Genomic DNA, 26030 nt, shown 5'->3' on the forward strand with positions numbered 1-26030 from the left:
CGAGGAGCGATGAGAATCATGGTGGCCCTGTCTCTGCGGAGTTTGGATAACATCCGCAACATCAGAGGTAGTGGAGGAAAGGCATAGAGGAACCGATCCGTCCAGTCGAGCAGGAATGCATCTGGGGTCAGACGATGAGGAGAGAAGAGTCTGGAACAGAACTGGGGCAGCTGATGGTTGTGAGGCGCTGCAAAGAGGTCCACCTGCGGAGTGCCCCAGCGAGCAAAGATGGAGTGGAGTGTTGAAGAGTCCACTCGTGAGGTTGAAGGATGCGGCTGAGATTGTCGGCCAGGGAGTTCTGTTCGCCCTGGATATAGACAGCCTTGAGGAAGAGATTGCGGGCCGTGGCCCAGGTCCAGATGCTGAGAGCCTCCTGACAAAGGAGGCGAGATCCGGTGCCGCCTTGTTTGTTTATGTAGTACATGGCGACTTGATTGTCTGTGCACAGGAGAAGAACCTGAGGGCAGAGAAGGTGCTGGAAGGCCTTGAGAGCATAGAACATGGCTCTGAGTTCCAGGAAATTGATGTGATGTTGATGCTCCTGAGGGGTCCAGAGTCCCTGGGTGCGTAGATCTCCCAGGTGAGCTCCCCACGCATAGGGGGAGGCATCCGTGGTTATGATCATGGAGTGAGGGGGTAGATGAAAGAGTAGACCCCTGGAAAGATTTGAGGAGTTCAACCACCATTGAAGAGATTGCTGAAGAGACGATGTCACAGAGATGGGATGAGAAAGAAGATCCGTGGTCTGTGACCATTGGTTGGCAAGAGTCCATTGAGGTGTCCTGAGGTGGAGTCGCGCCAGAGGAAGCACATGGACTGTCGAGGCCATGTGGCCCAGGAGGACCATCATCTGTCGGGCAGGAATGGAGTGATGAAGGAGCGCCTGACGACAGAGGTGGAGCAGGGTCCGTTGACGGTTGGAGGGGAGAAACGCCCTCATTAGTGTGGTGTCGAGAACTGCTCCAATGAACTGAAGTCGCTGTGTGGGAGGCAGATGCGACTTGGGGTAGTTGATCTCGAACCCCAGGAGATGGAGGAAAGAGATGGTGTGATGAGTGGCTTGTAGCACAAGTGGAGACGTAGGTGCTTTCACCAACCAATCGTCCAAGTAGGGGAACACCTGGAGGTTGTGAGACCTGAGGAAGGCCGCCACCACAATAAGGCACTTGGTGAACACCCTGGGCGATGAAGCGAGGCCAAAAGGTAGCACTTTGTACTGATAGTGACGGTGCTGTATCTGAAACCGTAGGTAGCGACGTGAAGTCGGATTGATTGGGATGTGAGTGTAGGCCTCTTTGAGGTCCAGGGAACATAGCCAGTTGTGGTGAGAGAGAAGAGGGTAAAGCGTGGCAAGGGAGAGCATTCTGAACTTCTCCTTGACCAGACACTTGTTGAGGTCCCTGAGATCGAGGATGGGACGAAGGTCTCCTGTCTTCTTGGGAACCAGGAAGTAGCGGGAGTAGAATCCCTGACCCCTTTAGTCCGGAGGCACTCTTCGATGGCATTGAGAAGAAAGAGGGATTGGACCTCCCTCAGGAGGAGGGGGGTTTGGGAGGAGTGAGAAGCAGACTCTACGGGAGGATTGTCTGGTGGAAGAGTCTGGAAGTTGAGAGAGTAGCCATGGCGAATGATGTTGAGGACCCATTGGTCTGATGTGATGACCTCCCAACGGCTGAGGAAGATTTGGAGGCGACCTCCGATAGGCTGAGGAAGAGGCAATGATGATGGGAGACTGGCTATGCCCTGGAGGAAAAAGTCAAAAGGGCTGAGATGGTTTTGACGGAGGGAGAGGCTTGGCAGGTTGGTGAGACTGTGAGCGAGCCTGAGATTGATGCTGTTGACGAGGTCGGCGAGGCTGCTGTTGAGGCGGGTTGAGAGGTCTGGCCGAGAACCTGCGCTGGTAGGAAGACTGCTGTCTGTAGGTGCGAGCAGGTGGAGTCTTCTTTTTAGGTTTAATCAGAGTGTCCCACCTGGTCTCATGTGCTGAGAGTTTCTGGGTTGTTGAGTCCAGGGACTCTCCGAAGAGTTCATCACCCAGACAAGGTGCGTTAGCCAGGCGGTCCTGGTGGTTAATGTCCAGGTCAGAGACTCTCAGCCATGCCAAACGTCGCATGGCCACCGCCATGGCAGATGCGCGAGAGGTCAGCTCAAATGAGTCGTAGATGGAGCGAACCATGAATTTCCTGAGTTGGAGGAGGCTGGAAATATGTTGCTGGAAAAGAGGGACCTTACGTTCAGGAAGGTATTTCTGTAAGGAGGAGAGCTGTTGCACCAGATGCTTCATGTAGAAGGAGAAGTGGAAGGTGTAGTTGTTGGCTCTATTGGCTAACATGGCATTTTGGAAAAGGGGCTTACCAAATTTATCCATGGTTTTTCCCTCTCTGCCAGGAAGGGTGGAGGCATATACACTGGAACCCTGAGATTTTTTCAAAGTAGATTCCACCAGGAGGGACTCGTGGGGCAATTGAGGTTTATCAAACCCTGGGATTGGAATAACCCGGTACAAGCTATCCAATTTACGAGGGGCTCCAGGAACCGTGAAGGGAGCTTCCCAGTTTTTATAGAAAGTTTCCCGTAAGATGTCGTGGACGAGCAACTTCAGAAATTCTTTGGGAGGTTGCTCAAAGTCTAGGGCATCGAGGAAAGCCTGAGACTTTTTAGAGTCGGACTCTAAGGGAATGGAAAGAGCTGCTGACATCTCCCTAAGGAATTTGGAGAAAGAGGATTGCTCTGGTTTGGAGACGGTGTCGGTCATGGAGGGTTCTTCGTCGGTTGACGAAGCGTCCTCCTCGGTACTGTGAGGGGAGTCTTCCCACAAATCTAGGTCCCTAACATCGGGGTGCGTACGTTTGGACATCGGTGTGGAGGGCTCGGCATGGCGGGTCTTTGAAAGAGATTTGCCTGAGTGCACCGAGGCGGTACCGGGTGAGGAAGACCGATGTCGTTCCTGGGACCGGACAGGGTCGGCAGCATCACAGGTATGTACTGTAGGTGTTTCTGCCAAGAGCACCGGCATGGAAGTATTAATCGGTACCGAGGGGGTCGACACCGATGGGACAGTGTGAGGCTCGGACCGGTCCCGTACAGGAAGGTGCGGTGCCAGCAACGCCGGCAACAGTTGTTGGAGCTGTTGTTGCAGCTGCTCCTGTAACTGTGTTTGGAGTATGGCCGCGATGCGGTCGTCCAGGGGAGGCACCGGTACAGCTTTTTTCTTCTTCGGTACCATAGGTGCCGCTCTACGCTCCGGCGATGAGGAGGCCGATGATGAGGCACTCACCGAGATCGGAGCGGAGTGTTTGCGGGGCCGGTGCGGTGCCGGGAGGGCCGGTGTCGCAACCGTGGCAGGAGGGCACTCAAGGGAAGTGGGAGGCTTCTTAGCCGGCTTACCTGGGTCCAACGACCCTGAGAAAGGGTCCGGTGGTGTTGATGTCGTCGGTGCCGACTTTTGTGGTGCCGTCGACATCGCAGCCGGTTCCATGGCAGATCCGGTACCAAACAAAATATTTTGCTGGATCTGCCGATTTTTCAAAGTACGCTTTTTAAGCATAGCACAGCGGGTGCAGGTGTCAGCCTGATGCTCTGGACCCAAGCACTGGAGGCACCAATTGTGTGGGTCGGTGAGGGAGATCGGGCGTGCACACCGCTGGCACTTCTTAAAACCTGGTTGAGGGGGCATGAATGGAAACACGGCCTCCGCAAAATCGAACCCGGAGGCCTGTATGGTGGCAACAGGCCCCGCCGGGGCCGGCCTGAAAAAATAAGGAAAACTCGACGAGTTTTTTTTTTGAAAACAAAAATAAAGGGAATCCAATAAGAAAAAAGGAAAAAAAGTGAAAAAATACGCGAGCGGGAAGGCAAAAATTAGTTTTTCAACGGCCGTTGAAAACACATGCGTCTTCTTTGCTCCGCGGAAACGAAGAAACTGGGGACCACGCTCTCCTCCGTCGGGCGGGAAGGCACTCGCGCATGCGCGGTGCGGCCAACTAGAACTTTCTAGTTAAAAAGGTCCGTACCGGGGCTCCGTCGGTGACGTCACCCATGCGTTAAGAATATGCTGCCTGCTTGTCCTGGGATAAACTTTGTTTCTTCAAGCAAGTCTGCTTGTGAGGCGTTCGCATCAGGGCTCCGACGGTGACGTCACCCACTTGTGAGAATATCTGCCTGCCTGTCCTGGGATAACTGTTTCTCTGGCTCTATCTCGCACGTGAAATAGTCTGACTCTGCCTCATATCTTGCGTTCCTCCTTCAGCTGCTCCCTCTGTTTTGAAGGAAATTTCTGTCACTTCTTGTGCTGTGTTTTTGTGTCTTTTAGCGATTTGTTCTGTGCTGGCTTATAAAAAACAAACAAACTAAAAGAGAAAGAAATTCCGTTTTACAGGCTTCCTTTCTTGTGCAAGGCTAATGTTTGTTTTTTTTCTCAGATTAGCAAGTTGTAAATTCTCGCTGTGCTTCTTTCGACTTCTAGTCACTGACCTTAAGGAATGTGCTTCTGGTTTCCTCTTCCTGCCTTAAAGCAGCTTTCCTCTAATTTGCACTCTGAATTAAACAAAGCACAAAAAGCACTTTGGTTACCAGACCAGCTACTGTTAGAACTTACTTACACTATCAGGGTCCGCGAATGAATGCTGAACCTTCTATGGGAATTAATGGGATTCTGACTAAATCTTATCATACCACACCCCTGTCTGTAGCCCATCCAGATACAGGCTCCACTCTTTTCCAGCACTCCTTTCTTATTATTCCCCATTGCCCTGTCAGCCTTCTTGGTCGAGATCTTTTTTTCCTTCTTCTCATCCAGCTCACTACAGATGATACAGGAGGTTTGCATGTCCTTTCCTCCATCATTCCCATTCGCCCTCCGTCCACCTTTTACATTTTCACTTGCCCTGACATGCTTTTGCCCCTTCCCCCAGACTCCCCGGTTTGGGCTTCCGCTGACAATGATGTAGGCTCTATTTCATGCACTCCCTTTCGTGATTCTCTGAAATCACTCACTCCTGTTTTCATTAAGCAGTACCCAATCTCCCGGGAAAAGGAGAGAGTCATGATTCCACTGATTGCTTCTTTTCTTTCCTCCTGTATTATTAAAACCACCATCCCTTCCTACAATACGCCCATCAATCCTGTTGTCAAAGCTGATGGCACCCCCCGCTTCGTCCAAGGCTGTTAATGCTTTGGTGATTCCCATTGCACCCATTGCCCCTGATGTTCCTTCCCTCCTATCCTCCATTCCACCAGCAGCTCAAATTTTCTCTGTCATTGATCTGAAGAATGCTTTTTTTTTCCAGTCCCTGTTGATGAGGTTACCCAGCCTCTTTCTGCATTCACATTTAAGCAACAGCAATATACTTGATGTAGAATGCCCCAGGGCTATGTTGACTCCCCTGTGGTGTTCTCAATTGTCCTTCGGGCTACTCTGCAGCCATGGACCGCCCCTCATGGTTCTGTCCTCATCCAGTATGTGGATGACCTTCTCCTATGTTCCATAAATCAGGAGATCTGTCAGGCTGATAGTTTGGACCTTTTACAATGGTTGTCTGTGTGTGGTCACAAGGTGTCACGAAAGAAACTGCAATAGTGTAAATCTGAGGTGGAATACCTGGGTTTTGTCCTGTCTCATGGTCAGAGGAAAATTAGCACTTCCCGCATTGCTGCTGTTCTGGGTCTGTCCTGCCCAGCTATCAAGAAAGACATGCTTACTTTTCTTGGTATGATTGGTTACTGCCGCCAATGGATCCCTGATTGTTCCTTCTATGACCAGATTCTGAGACAGACCCTGGGTTCTGAAATGACTGATCTTATCAGATGGACTAAAGAAATGTTGGATGCTTTTGGACATTTGAAATGTGCTTTGGTTTCTAGCCCAGGCCTGGGTCTCCCTGATTATGACCAAATGTTTCATCTCTTTGCTCGAGATAATTGTAAAACCATGGCGGGTGTCCTGGCAAAAGATCATGGCGGTAAATTACGCCCTGTTGCCTTTTTTTCTAAAGTCACTCCTGTTCAAGTTCAAGGCATGCCTGCCTGCTTGAGAGCCCTGGCTGCATGTGCTATGGTGGTAGAGATGGCTACTCCTCTGACCCTTGGTCACCCCACTACCCTTCACACTTCTCACGATGTCCAAGCCCTCCTTCGCAACATTCATACCCAGCATATGGTGGTAGGCTTCAAAGGGTAGTGGTGAACGGCACCCCCTCAGAAATGACGGAGGTGATCAGTGGAGTGCCACAGGGTTCGGTCTTGGGACCGACCCTATTCAACATCTTTATAAGAGACTTGGCAGAAGGGCTTCGAGGTAAAATAGCCTTATTCGCCGATGACGCCAAACTAAGTAATGTAGTGGGAAAATGCACAACGGACGAAGATTCAATGCCCGACAACATGATGCACGACGAAGGGATGAGACTCATGGTGGGAAATAAGATTAAGAAGATGATAAGCACTGTAAAAATGCTAGAGCAAGCTTGGTCCCATTTTAAGGACACAATCATCGAGGCGCAAAATCTACATATACCGCGTATCAACAAAGGATCCAAGAGGAAAAAGAACAAAGAATCGGCGTGGCTCACTGTAGAGGTGAAGGAAGCGATCAGAGACAAGAAAATTTCGTTTAAGGAATGGAAAAGGTTAAAAACAGACGAAAACTGGAATAAGCACAAACAACGCAGGTGCCACAAGGCGGTAAAAGGGGCCAAAAGAGACTACGAAGAAAAAATAGCCAAGGAGGCAAAAAACTTCAAGCCGTTCTTTAGATACATTAAGGGGAAACGATCTGCGAAGGAAGCGGTGGGGCCGTTTGATGACCATGGAATAAAGGGAGTGCTAAAGGAAGATAAAGAAATCACCGACAAACTGAACACATTTTTTGAGACTGTATTTACCGAAGAGGATATACGCAACATACTGGAACCCATCAGGCTCTATGCTGGAAACGAAGACGGGAAACTGACAGGGCTGACGGTCAGTCTAGAGAAGGTACACAGGCAGATTGATAGGCTAAAGAGCGATAAATCCCCAGGACCAGATGACATCCATCCGAGCATCATCAAGGAATTTTAAGGGACTATAGCTGAACTGCTTCAACTAATAGCCAACCTGTTGATCAAATCGAGAAAGATTCCGGAAGACTGGAAGGTGGCAAATGTTATGCCGATCTTCAAAAAGGGTTCGAGGGGATATCCAGGAAACTACAGACCGATGAGTCTCTGACCTCGGAACCGGGAAAGATGATAGAGGCGCTAATAAAGGACCGCATCATTGATCACCTTGACAGGCACAGTCTAATGAGGACCATCCAGCACGGTTTCAGCAAAGGCAGATCTTTGTCTGACGAACTTGCTACACTTCTTCGAGGGAGTAAACAGGCGGACAGACAAGGGCGACCCGGTCAACATTGTTTATCTGGATTTTCAGAAGGCGTTCGACAAGGTTCCACATGAATGACTACTTCGAAAGATTGCGAGTCATGGAATCGAGGGTGAAATACTCGCGTGGATTAAAAACTGGCTGGAGCATAGGAAACAGAGAGTGGGGATAAATAGACAATAATCGGACTGGAAGAGCATTACTAGCAGGATGTCTTTGGACCCGTGCTCTTCAACATCTTTATAAATGATCTGGACATTGGTACGACGAGTGAGGTGATTAAGTTTGCGGACGATACGAAGTTATTCAGAGTGACATAATCAAGCTTGAGAAATGGGCATCGATATGGCAAATGAGGTTCAACATAGATAAGTGTAAAATGATGCATGTCGGTAACAAAAATCTCATGCACAAATACAGGATGTCCAGGGCGGTACTTGGAGAGACCTCCTAGGAAAGAGACTTGGGAGTTCTGATTGACAAGTCGATGAAGCCGTCTGTGCAATGTGCAGCGGCGGTGAAAAAGGCGAACAGAATGCTAGGAATGATTAAAAAGGGGATCACGAACAGATTGGAGAGGGTTATCATGCAGCTGTACCGGGCCATGGTGCGCCCTCACCTGGAGTACTGCGTCCAGCACTAGTCGCCGTACATGAAGAAGGACACGGTACTTCTCGAAAGGGTCCAGAGAAGAGCGACTAAAATGGTTAAGGGGCTGGAGGAGTTGCCGTACAATGAGAGATTGGAGAAACTGGGCCTCTTCTCCCTTGAAAAGAGGAGACTGAGAGGGGACTTAATTGAAACGTTCAACATACTGAAGGGAATAGACTTAGAAGATAAAGACAGAATGTTCACCCTTTCCAAGGTAGGGAGAACGAGAGGGCACTCTCTAAAGTTGAAAGGGGATCGATTCCATACAAATATAAGGAAATTCTTCTGCACCCAGAGAGTGGTGGAAAACTGGAACGCTCTTCTGGAATCTGTTATAGGTGAAAACACCCTCCAAGGTTTCAAGACAAAGTTGGACAAGTTCCTGCTAAACTGAAATGTACACAGGTGAGGCTGGACTCATTTAGAGCACAGGTCTTTGACCTATAGGCCAAAACATGAGCGGACTGCTGGGCAAGATGGACCACTGGTCTGACCCAGCAGCGACAATTCTTATCCTATATAATAAAACCCTAAGCACGCATGCGCACTTAGGGTTTTGTGATCCCTGCCGCCGTGTTTTCTGATCTGTGGCCGAATTCTATTTTAGAACACGGCGGCAGGGAACAGCATGGAGAAGGAGAAGGGCAGGCAGAGGAGCGCCATGAGCAGGTCGGAGAGCGACAGCGACAGGATGAAGGCGTTGGTGACAGTGCGGAGCGGGAAGGCGAGGGGGGGGGATAATAGATTACCATCAGAGAAAGCAGCACACTGAATGGAAAGCCCATTCTGCTTTCATGTCATTCAAAATTGCTGGGTTGCTAGGGAAAGAGGAACTGGCCGCCACGCAAAACGCGACTACGCTCGACTGTATCGGGTTTCACCAACTAGAAAAGCGCGGGGAGAAAAAGTCCCGCAAATACCACTTCCTATCTTGCACATAAAGCTAACTCGGCCCGAAAAAGTCGCTCTCTGTTCTCACAATAAACGTCCCTTTGTGTACAATCGCCCGATTCTAAAGAAAATGGAAATCAAGTATTGTTGCTTTTTTATTATTATTCGCAAACAGGAGCTAAATCTAACCCCCCCCCCATCACAGCAGTTCAAATATTACACAAACTTGACTGCGAAGAATTGCAATGCTGTGCAGCAGCTTACAAGGAGCTGACCATGTGCTTCCACAGCTCCTTTATTAGTAGGGACTGGAAGGAGGCTGCAAACTTTTCTGTTGCCATCAAAGACTAACCAATGACTGTTGTAACCATCCTATATAATAAAACCCTAAGCGCGCATGCGCACTTAGGGCTTTGTGATCCCTGCTGCCGTGTTTTCTGTTCTGTGGCCGAATTCTATTTTATAACACGGCGGCAGGGAACAGCATGGCGAAGGAGAAGGGCAGGCAGAGGAGCGCCGTGAGCAGGTTGGAGAGCAGGAGAGCAGGAAGATGATGAGCAGCACGAGCGCCTGAGGCACCACGGCCAGCCCTTGCAGGAGGAGGCCCCCCGCCGCCAACTGCCAACGCCTTCCCTGTCTCCTGAGCCGCGTACTCACTGACCCGATTGCTGGCCGCGGTGGCCGCCACTGCGCTCAGGGTGAAACCGCCCAGTACTGCATGGATCAAGGCTGGGCTCGGGGTCAACTGTAGCGCGTGCTCCGTCAGGTTGGGCGGCGAGGCAAGGTGCACCTGCGATTCCATCGGGCACGGTGGCGGCAGGACGTGAGCGCAGGGAGGCGGCATCACTCAGTGGTGCGGGAAAATTCCGCATTACACCCACCGCGGCGGCTGCTCGCTCGCTGTATTGTCTAACCCCTCCCTCTCTCTTTCTTCCGGGTGGTTTGGATGTAGACAGCTGTTGCCAATGCAAACGAAGTTTCTATTACTGCAGAGAACTAGGGCTGGAGTGAGAAGGAAATTGGACCTAGATAGGAGAAGGCAGGAACTCGGTTCAGGTAGGTCGTTACTTCACTGCCTCAGGTTAATTAGTACACACTACTAATGACATAAGAGGGCTGCATTGAGAACCAACTCAGAAAAGGCTAACTGTATTGTAACACCTTTACAAAAGAACAAGTATTGGTTAAGGTTTAATAATGTATTGATTATCCTCTATATTAAAACCCTAAGCGTGCATGCGCACTTAGGGTTTCGTGTTCCCAGCCACCGTGATCTCTGGGTCTGTGCCGAATTCTGTTTTAGCACACGGCGGCAGGGAACACTCTGGCAACTCCCCCCTCCTGCCCTCACTCACCAACCGCAGCCGCTCCTCTTCAAAGCAGCCTGCTGAGATTCGCCGGCTGGCTATAGTGAACCTCGCAGGCCACCTGGTAGCATGTTCCCTCTGACTTGATCGCGTTAGAGGGAACGGGCTACTGAGGTGGAGAGCGGCCTGCGAGGTTCGCTACAGCCGGCCAGCAAACCTCAGCAGGCTGCTTTGAAGAGGAGCGGCAGCGGTTCGTGCCGGTGGGAGGGAGGGTAAGAATAGCTGCTATCTCAATAAAAATTATTTAAAAAAAAAAAAAAGAAAAACAGGCATGGCACAACAGAGGGCAGGACAGCATCCAAGGAGAGAGAGACAAGGAAAATAAAACAGACAGATCTCTACTCTAGCACTCGTTAATGTAACGGGATTAAACACTAGTGTTCTTATAAATGAGATGTTGTATTGTCTGGTCTTTATTTATTATTTGCCTTATATAAAGCGAAGCACAAAATGAACATACATCATGAATACTCCAAACACACATAAAATCATGCATAAAACATTCTAAAGTAGGACAATCTGACGCAAAAGCATATAAATGGGGCAAATGGGGTCCAAAATGACAAAGACTAGGGGACGCTTGATGAAATTGCAGGGAAAAACTTTTAAAACCAATAGGAGGAAATTTTTTTTCACTTGGAGAATAGTTGCATTGCCAGAGGTTGTGGTAAGAGCGGATAGCATAGCTTGTTTAAGAAAGGTTTGAACAAGTTCCTGGAGGAAAAGTCTATTATTGAGAGAGACATGGGGGAAGCCATTGCTTGCCCTGGATCGGTAGCATGGAATGTTGCTACTTCTTGGGTTTGGGCCAGATACTGGGAACTTGGATTGGCCACCGTGAGAATGGGCTACTGGGCTTGATGGACCATTGGTCTGACCCATTAAAGCTGTTCTTATATGTATCAAGTATAGGACAATCAAGATCACTGATGAGGTTGGCTCTGAGGCACTGTGGAATGAGCCATTAGGGCCTCTTCTCCCTTGAAAAGAAAAGACTGAGAGGGAAATGATAGAAACATTCAAGATACTGAATAGAGAATGACACGGGGAAAAAATCTGTCCCCGTCACCGGCCCACCATCCTCTGCACCGCCCCGTCACCGCCATCCCTTTCACCGCCCCGTCACCGCCACTGCCATCCCATTCACCGCCCCGTCACCGTCCCCGCTGCATCCATATAAGCCTTTTTCCTTTCACTCCCTCCTTCCAATTTGAGCCGGGAACACTAGCGATCGCACGGTCCCCGCGGCCACTACCTGCCTGCCCGGTCAATCCCGGTGTTTGGCCGGCTCTCTCCCTTCTCCTCACCTTGGTTTGTGGGTTTTCTTTTTCGGCAACCTGCGCGCTTTCCCAGGGAGCCGCACACGCGCGGCTGCTCAGTGTTCGATCTTCTGCTCTGCTGCAACTTCCTGTTTCCGGTTGCGTCAGAGCAGAAGATCGAGGCTGAGCAGCGGCGGGTGTGCGCGGCTCTCTGGTAGCGTGCGGGTCGCCGAGGAGGAGGATCTGCGGACTGGGGTGAGGAGAGGGGAGAGAGCTGGCTGGACACTGGAATCGATTGGGCGGGCGGGTGTGAGCTGCGGGGACCGCGCGATCCTTCATGCCTCACTGCGGGGGACAAGACCATTCACCGCCCCGCGGGCGGTGAATGGCCTTGTCCCCGTCGCCGCAGCGACTGCTAGTTTTCTTCCCCGTTTTCGGCGGGTGACCCGCGGCTAAAATGCGGTGGCCGCGGGTAAACCGCCACCGTGTCATTCTCTAATACTGAAGAGAATAGACTTCATAGATAAAGACAGGTTGTTCGTCCTCCCCAAGGTAGGGAGAATGAGAGGGCACGCTCCAAAGCAGGTCCCGTGAAATATTTTTGCAGCCTTGGTCAAGGGCGATGAGGTGTTTTCCTCTGCTGCCCCCGGATGTTTACTGTCTTGCAGGCTCCCTCCTCTGTCTTGCTGCAGCGTTAGGGCACTGGTTTTTGACCTAGGGGCCGTCACAGGAGAGGACTACTGGGCACGAAGGTCCACTGGTCTGACCCAGCAGCAGCAAATTCTGATGTTCTTACAATCTCAGCTCTGGAATGTTGCTACTCCTTGGGGTTTGGCCAGGTACTAGTGACCTGATTGGCCACCGTGAGAACGGGCTACTGGGCTTACTGACCCAGTAAGGCTATTCTTGTTGATTATGAATAATCTCTCTACCCCCTACTCCTTCACTTCCCCCGACAGCCATACTTCATTTCACAAAAGAGATGGGGTTTTAACTGGGGTTTTAAAAAAAGTTCATCAAATCCCCTTGTTGGCATATAAACTGCGCAAGCTTGTTCTATGCCTCAGGACCAGCACAGGAAAATGTTCCTGCCCTCATTGTCTGCAATCGAATCTCCTTCCTAGGCGGGACGGATAAGTCCTTATGTCCTGTAAACAGATGTGGCGCAATGGTTAAAGCTACAGCCTCAACACCCTGAGGTTGTGGGTTCAAACCCACGCTGCTCCTTGTGACCTTGGGCAAGTCACTTAATCCCTCCATTGCCCCAGGTACATTAGATAGAGTGTGAGCCTACTGGGACAGACAGGGAAAAAAGCTTGAGTACCTGAATAAATTAATGTAAACCATTCTGAGCTCCCCTGGAGAACAGTATAGAAAATTGAATGAATAAATAAATACCTAGTGAGAGCAGGGTCTGATAATTCTCCTTCATCACCTCCCTGTAAAGCTCCTTCTGCTCTTCATCTAAATACTCCCACTCCTCCTGGGAGAAAGAGACAGCGATGTCCTCAAATGTCTCCTGCACCTAAAACACAAACCAGAAACACTCAGGGACATGTGAAGGTGCTCAGAATGCATTAGATTTCAGCTGGCTTCATTCTCCTGAGAGTCCTAACATTTAATCACGGGAAGAAGAGGACACCAAGGATCTCTCTCCCCAGGACGTAAGCCGGCTAAAGGGGCTCTGGCACTCTAAGCCAACTTTTGTATTGGCACCACCCTCCTGGAATCTGGTATCTTTCCTTTTCCCCCTCCTGCTGGACCAGGTGACGCACTGGCTCAGGGCACTGATGATAAAGGGTGCCAAAATCTCAGTCCAGCATCTGTCCCTCAAAATCTGAAGGTAGAGCAGACTGGGATTTTGGTGCCCTCTAACACCGGCGCCCTGGGATAGGGCCTCACGTGGTCTGTAGGTGAAGCTAGCACTGCCCAGGACCTGAAAGGAGAAAGGGAGAGAAAAGAGAATATAAGAGATGCCAGGATGCAGACAGTATCCTAAAGCAGGAGGGGTGGAGAATCAGGAAGAAGAGCCCCAGGAATGGATTGAGCAGTGCCAGACTCATTTCTTCTTCTGCTTGCCTCATGCAACACGTGTGTGAGAGAGAGAGAGGCTGGATGGCATTGTCTGGCATTGCATGCCCTGCTGCCCACTTCCTGCCAATCTCCTACCTGCTGAGCAGAAAGTCCTGCAGCCATTATTCCGCCCTTCTCCACAGCCCCAGATCCAGCTCTGTCTCTCTCCCTCCTTGCAGGGCTCCCTGAGCACAGCTTTGTGCTTTGCTGGGCCTCAGCACCATACAGTATAGTACAACAATCACCACCCCTTCCACAAGGAGGTGATGTCACAGGGAGGGGGAGCTTGCAGCTGAGGATGGATGCTGGGAAATGTAGTTCTACTGGTATGCAGGACACTACTGTAATTTTATTCAAAGGAAACACAATTCTGTTTGGAGATAGAGAAGAGGCTGGAGACAGAGCAAAGAAAGGAAAAAAAAGAACAGAAGAGAAGGAGCAGACAGTCAGAGATATTCATTACCCAATAATTAAGAAAATAAAAAGAAAATAAGAAGGGAAAACTCTGGATGCTCTTGGGGAAAGGAGGAGGAACAGCAGCTTTAGTTTAGACCCTGTTGCTGTTTAGTTCGACCATTGTGGCCTGTCAGACCAACCCAACCACCTGGATTCTTGGGTTACACTAGGACAGGGATCTCAAAGTCCCTCCTTGAGGGCCGCAATCCAGTCAGGTTTTCAGGATTTCTCCAATGAATATGCATTGAAAGCAGTACATGCACATAGATCTCATGCATATTCATTGGGGAAATCCTGAAAACCCGACTGGATTGCGGCCCTCAAGGAGGGACTTTGAGACCCCTGCACTAGGACTTGTAACATTTCAGATTAACTCTTTGCCAGACACTTGTTGCTGGATCAGGTCAGTGTAGGGCAGGGGTAGGCAAATCCGGTCCTCGAGAGCCACAGGCAGGTCAGGGTTTCAGCATATCCATAATGAATATGTATGAGATGGATTTGCATGCAGTGCCTCCTTGAGATGCAAATCTATCTCATGCATATTTATTGTGGATATCCTGAAAATCTGACCTGCCTGTGGCTCTCGAGGACTGGAATTGCCTACCCCTGATGTAGGATTACCATATGGCTCCAGAAAAAGGAGGACTGATTGAGACATCCGGGTTTTACTTCTAATGGACGCAATGAGGACAGATAGAAAGCAATGGAAGTAAAAACCCGGATGTCTCAATTCATCTTCCTTTTTCCGGAGTCTGTGGAGCAAGATCAACGCACTGAAACCAACAACATCGTTCAGGTCTTTATCTGCCTTGATCTACTATGTTACTACTTTGTACATATGGAGGGGCATTTTGGATTGTGCGTCTAAATCCGACTTTGGCGGGGAAATGGCCATTTTTGAAACCGTTAAACATCTAAATTTTATATTCGAAAATTCCCTATTTAGGTGTCTTGACCCTCCGGGGTGCGTGAGAGGAATATTATAATTTCTTGATTTATCTTTCTTTTTTTTTTTCTTGTCTGTTGTTCTATTGGTTTGCCTTTTCATTTTCTGGTCTCAGTTCTTTAGCGTGGGGATGATAGGGGTGGGTTTTTCATTCTTCGGCAGTGGCTATCGGAGTCTAAGCCCACTGCTTTGACTATGAATCTGGGGCTGGGGATGTGTGGGTGGGAACGGGAGGGGATTGGGTGCTGGATCTGTGTGCCTAATATTATAACTTTTTCTCCAGGAGAATTTAAGTGTTGTCCAATTTTTTTCTTGGTTTATAGGTGCCTAGTATTATCCCAGGACAAGCAGGCAGCATATTCTCACTGATGGGTGACGGCACCGACGGAGCCCTGGTACAGACACTTTAGAGTGAATTGCACTCTAAGAACTTAGAAAGTTCTGGCTTACCCGCACTGCGCATGCACGAGTGCCTTCCCACCCGACGTAGGTCCGCGGTCCCTCAGTTTCTTAGTTTCCGCGGAGCTAAGAAGTTGCATTTTCAACAGCTGTTGAAATTTTTTCTTTCGCTGTCTTCCCGCTCTCACGGATTTCTGACTTTTTAGTCAGTTTCTTCTTTTCTTTTATAGTTACAAATCAATAATAATAAAAAAACTACTGAACTTTTATAGTTTATTTTTTTTGTTTCTTTACCATTGTTGGTTTAGCCTGGTGGGGCCTTATGGATCACAATATTGTTTTCTCCCCGCTTCATAGCTCTTGTTCTGTGCAGGTTTTTCCTGCTCATTTTTCTTCCACGCGGTTGTTTTGTTGTGGAACTTGTCTTCACTGACTTCCTTCTGTAATTTTGATGATGTTGGGACCTCGGCCTTGCCGATTTTTTTTCTTCCCTTGCTTTTTTCCTCTTCAGCGCAGTTTTCCGTCAGTGCCACCAGGGATCCAGCACCAGCCGGCATCAGTGATCCGGTGTTCAGTGTACTTCCAGCACCACTCCTCCAGTCCGCACCGACTTTAATGGGCCCGATCCTACTCTAGGTAAGTTGGTGCTATTTCTTCCTTGGGCTTCAGGTCATTGTTGCAGTGAGTCTAATCCTGCCGACCTTGGTCATTGTGGCAGTGAGTCCAGTCCTGCCGACCTCTTTTCAGGCCCATATTTGGCTCCGCTTCAATGTCGATGACTGCCTTGATATGGGCATGTTCATCTTGGAAGCGTGCAGCGACACTGATGGTACCGGTCATGGGCTAAGGATACCGGTGTTCTTTTCTTTTTGTTCCGGAATGACACCAATGGTACCGGTCATGGACCAAAGGTACCGGTGTTCTTTCTTTTTCCTCTGGAGTGCCACCAATGGTACCGGTCATGCACCAATGGTACTGGTGTCATTTCTTTCTGCTCCTTTAGTGATGTGTACTTTGATAACGGCATTTTCATCTCTGGAGTGTAGCACGATGGTACCGGCGTTGCATTCATTGGTACTGATGCTTTCTTTTCAGCAGTGTTTCTTTCATGTCCACGACTTCTGTTGGTATTGGCATGTTCACTGTAGCTGTTTACTCCTGTGTCGATGTCGCCTTTTATGATGGGTGTTGACATCTAAGATCGGTGTCGAACTCTATGACTGTTGTTGACGTCCATGTCGATATCAACATCTATGATCCATGTTGATGTCCACGTCGACACCTATGTCGAAGCTTTTTTCTCAGCATTGACATATTCAACTGTGTTTCCAGTTGTTTGGGTCATCAGCTATATCGACACCGTCTCTTTTCGTGTTGATCCGGTTGAGTTGTTGGTACCAGCAGCATTTTCACAGGAGTCTCCTCTACTTTTGCCGACTTCTATAACGCAACGCCAGTTGTCGTTGAAGTTACCGGTGTCGGTATTGCCCCAGTATGGGAAGGCTTTGCAATCATTAAGCTGTATTCAGCCTTCAACGTTGATTCCCTGACTGTATTGGGATTGACTTTCTGAGTGGTTGGGGTGTCTTTTAGAACTTCACCCCATATCTCTCTGAAGCGGTGGGTGCTTCTTCCTCACATGTTCTTTTTTCCCTTCTGTGGGTTTCCTCTAGGCTTTCCCGCGGCGCACTAGCAGCTTTAACTCCCTCTCCTTCCCACTTTTAGTTTTATCCTGACATTGCACAAAACGGACCTATGGTACATGCCTCTACCTCATTTAATTTTCATTGCCCGGCAACTTTCTTTTTTCACAATGCTGCAAATTGGGTTCCCGTCTCTTCCTTTTATTGATTATTTTTTCCTTCCCAGATGTTGTATTTCCCATGTGTCTCTGTAAAAACTCTATTATGTTGGCAACGTCTCCAGCACCCCTTTTTATTCAGAGTTTTCAATGTGACCTTCCTAGGATTCCCATATTTCCTTGGAGTCTCTCTGTTGTCCCTCTATAGCTCTGTCCTTTTCCCCACAGGCTTTTCTGACACTTACAATACACACATTCTTCATTTTTTTGCCTTTCAGTTCATCATTATCATATAAATGCTTTTAACTTTATTTTTGTACTTTGTTTTAATTGGATTCATACTTTCCTTTAGTTTTTATCCAGTTGTTATCCATATGGGTGGGGTGTGGGCGGGGCTAGGGGGCCCTAGTATACTTGTGTGCCTAGGGGCCCTTGAAGAATTCATCCTGCCCTGAACATAGCCCTTAATAATTTTAGGCAATCGATGGATAGCTTGACTAAAATCTTCCAGTGAAATTTGAATCCCTAACTCATCACACCATTTTTGTAAAATAGTCTCATAAGTTCTATTGGGAATGAAACTCCACCACCATTTATGTAACAAAGATACCGAGATTAGGACATCCTTACATTGATTAAAAAAAATCAAGAAGCCTTTCACGAACACCACAAGAGAGACCTCATTTTCGCATTTGACTAACATAATGGCCCAAATTCTGTAACCAGCGCCTAAAGTTAGGCACCTATTTCAGAGGCATAAGAACATAAGCATTGCCTCTGCCGGGTCAGACCAGGGGTCCATCGTGCCCGGCAGTCCGCTCCCGCGGCGGCCCCCCAGGTCCATGACCTGAAAGTGTTCCCTACCTAACAAGTTCAAGTTCAATTTTATTTGATAAATCGCCTATAAACAGAGTTTTCTAAGCGATGTACAGTTTAAAACATCTAATGAGTGAACAAACAGTCCTAAAACAAATTTTAACACATTTTAAAAACAATAATATATATATAACAAACATTATTAAAATTTAAGAGGTTCATGACTAACTAGATACACTAGGAAAGAGAGGGCAAAGTTACAATTTTCTTAATCTAAGAAGGAAGAGACAAAAAGGGTAAAAAACATTTAAGGACGGGGCAAAAAAGCATTTTATAAATAATTAGATCATTAGTTAATAAAAGGATTAATAAAATCATTGAATAAAAAGGATTTTAAGAGTTTTTTAAATGAGATGAGGTCCTTTTCATTTCTAATATAGAGTGGCAGAGCGTTCCAAGTTTCAGGAGCTAAAACGGAAAACATCTCATTTCTTCTTGTACCCACTATTTTCAAAGAGGGGACCGACAATAGTTCTTGAGATAGTGACCGAAGAGATCGGGGAGAATGATGAGGAATAATCATTCTGGAAATGAATTGTGGTTCATTAAATAACAGAGCTTTAAAGACTAAGAGTGCTATTTTAAAGGTGATTCGGTGATTAATAGGCAACCAATGGGATTTAATCAGTAAAGGAGTTACATGGTCGTATTTTTTTGCTTTATGGATTAATTTTATTGCGGTGTTTTTAATTATTTGAAGTCTCTTCTTTTCTTATCCAAACCCTATTCGCTCAATGTCCTGTAAGGTAAGCCTCTATCTGTACCCTGTTATCCCCTTCGCTTCCAGGAAGTCATCCAGTCCCTTTTTGAACCCCAGAATTGTACTCTGTCTTATCACCTCTCCGGGAAGCGCGTTCCAGATATCCACCACCCGCTGAGTGAAGAAGAACTTCCTTGCATTCGTTATGAATCTGTCTCCTCTCAGTTTTTCTGAATGACCTCTAGTTTTAGTTGTCCCTGCTAGTCTAAAGAATCTGTCCCTCTCCACCTTCTCTATGCCCTTCATGATTTTATAAGTTTCTATCATGTCCCCTCTCAGTCTCCACGCCCATCTAAATTGAATAACAAGCCCAATGAAGCTTTTTAATCAGCACTGATTGAAACATAGGCGCCTATCAAAAAAAATGCGATTCTGTAACAAGGCGCCTCTAAAAATGTAGGCGGCCTTTAAAACAATAGGTGTTATGCATGTCCGGCATGGGCGTGGCTATGTGTCAGGTGCCTTCTTACAGAATCACTGTTCTTAAGCGCTCAGCTGGGCGCCTAACTTTTAAGTGTCCCTAGAGCTGGCCTATTTAATGGGCGCCTCCAAATAGGTGCCCAAATAGCTGCCACTCAGCGTGATTCACTCAACAGCACCCAATTTTACTTGAATCACGCTGAATATTGCCTATATAGGCGCCTAACTTTTGGGCGCTTCTTATAAAATTTTCCCTAATGTTCTAATTGCATATATCCATCTAATGACCCTAGTCCACTTCCTACTTTTAAGGAAAGTTCTGGAAACCTCTTTATCTTTCCCCCATCTCATCCATAATCTGTGTAATAAAACGAACCCCCCTTATTTCCCCAAGATTTAAAAATCGCATTAGTCATTCCCGGGTTAAAATCACCATTTCCTTGAATAGGTAAAAAAAATCTGTTATACTCGGATGATGCTCCCAAAATTTCAACAATCTACTCCAAGCTGCTCAATGGATTCAAAATAGAATTATATCTGAGATGATCTGTAGGGATGAAACACAGCACACGAAGGATGCGAGTCAGGAGGAGGCATTGCTGTGGCAAGCTCCGAGCCCCTTTTATTAAGCTTCCCTTGATTACATAACTAATGATTGGTGGATACAAAGTCACATGCATTTACATCGTGTCACCCTCAACTCAGCACTTAGACAATGCCTGTGTTTCTGCACGTCTTTAATACCTGTGTTTTTGCACGTAGTCAATGCCTGTCAGCTGATGTCCTTTTCCAAATAAGGACTACTTAAATAAGATAAGGGTTAATTTGTGACAAGTAAGGGGGAAAGAGGGAATGATTCAGCATTCTTTCACAGGGCTTGTAATGTCAGTGTACTAAGAACATAAGAAGTTGCTTCCGCTGGGTCAGACCAGAGGTCCATTGCGCCAAGCAGTCCGCTCCCGCGGCGGCCCATCAGGTCCATGACTTGTAAGGTGATTCTTGTCTAAAACCATTTAATCCCCTTTATCCTTCTATCTATACCCTTTCATAATCCTATCTCTACCTCTATCTGTACCCCATCAATCCCCGTATCCTTCAGGAATTTATCCAATCCTGCTTTGAAACCCCTTAGTGTACTCTGTCCTATCACAACCTCCGGAAGCGCATTCCAGATGCCCAACACCATCTGAGTGAAAAATAACTTCCTAGCATTTGTTCTGAACCGGTCCCCTTTCAATTTCTCCGAGTGCCCCCTTGTTCTTGTGATTCCCAATAGGCTGAAGAATCTGTCCCTGTCTACCTTCTCTATGCCTTTCATGATCTTGAAAGTCTCTGTCATTATCCTGTTTCAGAATGGTGTCTCTTCATCTCCTCTTTCCTTACTATTTTTAAGGGCTTTATAGAGGTAAGGCAAATCTGATCGGGATCATTTGCGGTATCAACCATGACATGCACTTATTCATAAGGCAAACAAAGAAGGCAGGCATTGAACAAAACAACAGAGAGTAATCAAGAGACCGATCCCAATGAGTAGATACTGCAAAATGACACGGATCCATTGGCCAGATGGTAGCCAGGACCATAAAGCATTCCACCACTGTGGTAAGATATCTTGACGCATATTAGAGGCCAAATTATGCAGTTGCTGAATTTGTTCTTTTATACTGTTGCTGTTATCGGTTAGATTAAAGCAGCGCATATTTTTAATGGTGTCACAACTGTGATGATGTAATAAAAAGAGATAATCTATGGCTGCTCTGTTGTCTAACACAGCTGCCCGTATTTCATTTTGTTCTTGATTTAACAAGCTATGGGTGTGTGAGGTATGATTGATGTTTTTCGCCAATGCACAGGCCAATTGAGCTACAGTTTTATGATTATATAATCCAGGTACTCCAACTAAAGAAATTGCCAAGGAGACATATTCTGCTTTTGATAGCAAGTCGACATTACTATCACACTGGTCATTTAAGACATAACTATCAGAGGTTATAGAGACAGAGCGTTTTTCTTTAGTAATCCTGGGATTAATCAATTGCATTTTATTTACCAAGGCTGCTACTAATCTATTAATACAAATCAGTTATATCAGGCTCCTATATTTGAAACCTCTCCAAAAAATTCAAAGAATAAAGTATCACCTAGAGAGGTTCTAAAGTAACTTGACCCACAGACCTCAGAAATGCCTAGGGGTATGTTCTATTATCTTTAGAGAACATACGGACCAAAAACGGCACCCATAGTCGTCATAGGTCACTATATTATTATTTAAGTTTTTATTAGTTTAGTAGCTTATATAGATATTTTAGATATCAAAAAATACTCATCTTTAACTTTCATCTACGCGGGTGGGGGTAGGCACTCCGACATAGACTATGTTTCGCCCCAACGGGCTGTATCAAGGAATCCCCCTTATATCTGGCGACTCATGCTTCCCGCTATAGAATTTTAAATCAGAAACCTATAGCGGGAAGCATGAGTCGCCAGATATAAGGGGGATTCCTTGATACAGCCCGTTGGGGCGAAACATAGTCTATGTCGGAGTGCCTACCCCCACCCGCGTAGATGAAAGTTAAAGATGAGTATTTTTTGATATCTAAAATATCTATATAAGCTACTAAACTAATAAAAACTTAAATAATAATATAGTGACCTATGACGACTATGGGTGCCGTTTTTGGTCCGTATGTTCTCTAAAAATAATAGAACATACCCCTAGGCATTTCTGAGGTCTGTGGGTCAAGTTACTTTAGAACCTCTCTAGGTGACACTAATCTATTAAGGCAGCATTGTATGTTGTGTGATAAATTAGCTGGAATATAATTCCAGCTTTCCACATGTCCAAAACCATCCCGAAGGAAGGACAAGATGAGCATTAATATATGAAATATTTACAAAATGCGAACAGTTCCACAGAGCTAGTCCACTGTTAATGCAATTTCTAGCGCAATTTTTTATCCTAGCACATGACAGATTTTTATGATTTGCTACAATGGGGGTATAAATGGTCATGGTATTCCAGGGTAATTTTCGGGCTACTTTTCCCCACGATGTAAACATGGTATAGGATACTTCATCTTCAGTCATTCAATTGGTTAGTTGGGAAATATTTCCTATTCCCCCGGCGCTTTACATACCGGAATTAAACACGAACCTAACAAACTGTGTGCATCAATGCTTTGTTGTAAGCAGAAATTGTAGTTTCCTGAGATATCTGCTATTTTTTTCCCAAATGTTATATTGCATTCTTTGCTCCCGTGATTCCCCAGCAGAAGGAAGAGGAAGACTAAGAAAAGTTAACAAGTAAATAACAATCATTAAAGAGTTATATGTTAATTGTGCAAATATAGCAGCCGTGAATTTTTCAGGAAACATTTCTTTTTCAGTTTGTCTCAAGGTGAGAACGGCTTGGTCACTTAAGCTTTTAATATGTCCCCAAGTCACAGGATCAGTCTTAGAATAACGCTTTCTTTTCCAGTCGTTTTGTTGTGGTATGGGAACTTGTTGAGGTCATACGATAAAATCAAATTCAGGAATGGGGTTCTGCAGATGCTGATGCCAGGACATTCCCTTCTTCTGTAGTTTCTGAGATAGGAACAGGAGGAGTGTCAGCAATGGCTCGGCACCCAGACAGGACCTGTAGGAGTTAAAACAGCCGCATAACCCCATCCCCAGGTTATCAAGGGAGCAGGACCATGCCAGACAGGATTAGGCGACAGTTTATATTTCACCAAAGGTTGTGGTAATGGGTAGTGCTGTCCAATTCAGGAAAAAATATTTTGATTCGATTGAATCGATTTTTTGATTCGATTCGATTTTCCTGCACAATTGGGTGTTTTTTCCAAACATCCTGGTGAGTTTATTTTATAGCCTCTTCACCCTCTTTGCCCTCTCCTACCCACACTGGTGCTGTGGTATAAACAAACAAAAAAGACTTTTCCTCTCTCTGTTAAATCCTAGCTCAGCTCTGGCAGGATACAAATTTCAAATCTGACACATTATAATCACAAAACAGAAAATAAAATTATTTTTTTTTTTTACCTTTTGTTGTCTGGTCATTTTTCAAATCATGTTGGTCCCAGGCTCTGCAACAATCTTCTTCTGATAACTTGCTTGCCAGGGTCTCTTGCCCAGATCCTCCATCTCTCCTTTTCTCAACTACCCTGTCATACAGCATCTCTCCCTCCTTCCCCACCAGCCCTTTCTCTTTCTAACTACCCTTCTATCCAGTATCTCTATCCCCCTGTCAGCATAGCTATTGCTAGCAAACAGCATTTTCAGTTGGCATAACTAATGTCAGCAAAGGCCTATGGGAAATTATCTGACTCTGGATGCAGAATTCAACATACAATAGTTTCTATACACAGAATAAGATTCCAAGCTATAAAAGCCTCCTTTCTGCAACACATCTGGAGCTCTCTCTTTCTCTATCTCTCTGTCTATCCTTTTCTTTATCTATGGAACACGAAGCATCACCCCATCCCCCTTTTCTCTCTCTCTGCTTTTCCCTGGAACTTCACATTTCCTTCTGGACTCTGAAGGCAGGGAAACTGCTTTGCTCTCTCATTAATTGTAATGCTTATAAATATTGCTTTTCTGTAAGACTATTTCTATAATATATTCTTTATGCAATCGCCTCTGGCTGTGCCTTTTTGATTCTACTTCCTGGTGAATCTTCAGTGAGGGAACTGAACCTGGGACCTGGCGTGTGTAAGGGCGCCTCTCAAGTGACCCCACCAACCATATATTGTGGGGGCCACTAACAATCCTTACATTTTGGGGGCTCATCTCGGTCCTTCCTGATGATTTCATTTGGGTAAGTAGAATTCAATTTTTTTCCTTGTATGCACTGTGCAATAGGGTTATTGGCTGTCTAAAACAAGGTGAGAGATGGTATTTTCCACTCAAAAGACCTTGTGCAGTATAGACAGAGTGAGATAGAAATCAAAAGACCTTGGAAAACCTTTAGATTGATTGTATGTTAGACTGGATGATATACTGGTGAAAAGTTCCAGTAATATTTTGGGTTTTATACTTGGTGAGATTTTACTTATCAATAGACTTTTTATTTTTGATTGTTAGACAGAGTGAGATAGAAATCAAAAGACCTTCTGGAACCCTTAAATTGTTTTAGACTGGATGACACATTTGTGAAAAGTTCCAGTAATATTTTGGGTTTTATATTTGGTGAGATTTTACTATCAAAAGGCTTTGTAGTTTACCTGTGCCAGTTTGCATTATATGATTTGCTATTATAAGCTTGCTAGGGTGTTGCATGTAAGAATATTTGAGCTGCTCTGAAGAAAAGCATGGTCCAAAATTAAAACAGTCACTCAATTAAGACACGCCACATCTGTACTAATAACTTTTACTTTTTTACCTTGTGCTTTTAATTCTATTTCTTGTCAGTCTCTGCCCTGGTGAAAGGCCCAGTGCACACTGGACTGGAACTGGCAGCTGACACTTCTGCTCTTCTAACAGACTTCTTATATTTTTTCCTGCTAAACTTCTGCCTGTAAATTTCAGGTAGTAACCAGTGTGGGCAAGTGTGGGCATAAGTGTATTATTTATGCCAATGACTCTTGCCTAACACGCTTTACCTCGATTTTCTACTTATTAACTAAAGTCTCCCTCCTTCATCAGTGGGAGCATTTCAATCTCAAAGGCTACACACAGACAGGGACATTTAGAAGGCCATATAAATATATGAGCAAGGCCCACGAACCAAGGCAGACTTCTGCAGCCTCAAATATGAACCCTTTTGATTTTCAAGAACTCACAGATATTGTACACAAATATTTTGACAAGAAAGGGGGTCCATATGAGGGTAATTTTCCAGAACACACATGGCACGATATTCAGAAACAAATGGTTTCTCATTCTCAGGAGTTTAGAAAGAAAACAAATAAAAGAAAATGCCTTTTCATTCAAGGAATATTAAGGGGAGTTATTAGCCTAAGACAAGAAAACACTGACTTGAACACTCAGTGCCATCAGCTGTCCAAAGACTTGGATGAGGCACAAATTAATATATCCATGCTAAGAACCCAAATTGTTCAAGCTACAAATAACTTTTTAGCTGTAAATGAACAATTAGAAGAGGCCAAGGCAGAATTAAAGTATTTAAAGTCAAAATGTGCCGCACAGGGACAGGTTAATGCTATCTCCTCACAGATTCTGCCGTCTGCACCATTGTCACTCTCACCATATAATCCTTGTAGTCAGAAAACCGTTTTTGTAGCAGGCCAGCGAAAAGGTAAACTAGCTACAGATGTAGAACAGGAAGAAGAACTGACAAACGAAAGTGAGGAAAATTCATTACCAGGCCAGAGCAATACCAATAGTACCCCTATAAGTGACACAGCTCCAGCAACTATATTGCTGCAGGGACATATGAAGGACAGTGACATTGAAAGAATAGTACAAAAAGTGGGCCCTATGCCTTTTAACATAAATGAATGGTGCAAATGGGCTACTGACATACTGATTCACTGGGGTCTAGGGAAATACAAAAGGAACAATGCAGATTTTGATAAGCTTATACACCTAGCCCTGGGTCCACATTATTATAAATTTGGATCTCTTGTTCATCCATACCAATTTGTAAAGATGGGCATCGAACAACTATTTCGCTGCACCTCTTTGCAAGTACTTAGAACTCTTTCATCCCTGCCAACATATACACTAGAGCAGTTTGCATATAGAGTGTGGGTAATCAACACGGTACTTAACGAACATGAACATTGGCCCATTTCTTCAGATTATA

General features: G+C 46.0%; 1 protein-coding gene across 4 annotated transcripts in view; it reads right to left on the reverse strand.

Moving 5' to 3' along the window:
- LOC117354551 (oocyte zinc finger protein XlCOF6-like) overlaps positions 1 to 26030 on the reverse strand; it is a 70135-nt gene that overhangs the window by 22859 nt on the left and 21246 nt on the right. The window contains exons 1-2 of one of the 4 annotated variants that reach the window (XM_033932269.1): positions 13703 to 13866; positions 12932 to 13058 (exon numbers count right to left, since the gene is read on the reverse strand). The exons of 2 other annotated variants lie outside the window; for them this stretch is intronic. In XM_033932269.1, the coding sequence (XP_033788160.1) occupies positions 12932 to 13058; positions 13703 to 13729 (154 nt within the window). In that variant the 5' untranslated portion in view covers positions 13730 to 13866. Of the gene's footprint in view, positions 1 to 12931; positions 13059 to 13702; positions 13867 to 26030 lie in introns of those variants that run through there. One more of the 4 variants, XM_033932271.1, reaches the window with a different exon arrangement.

The sequence above is a fragment of the Geotrypetes seraphini genome, chromosome 2, assembly GCF_902459505.1.
Source record: "Geotrypetes seraphini chromosome 2, aGeoSer1.1, whole genome shotgun sequence".
Taxonomy (NCBI): domain Eukaryota; kingdom Metazoa; phylum Chordata; class Amphibia; order Gymnophiona; family Dermophiidae; genus Geotrypetes; species Geotrypetes seraphini.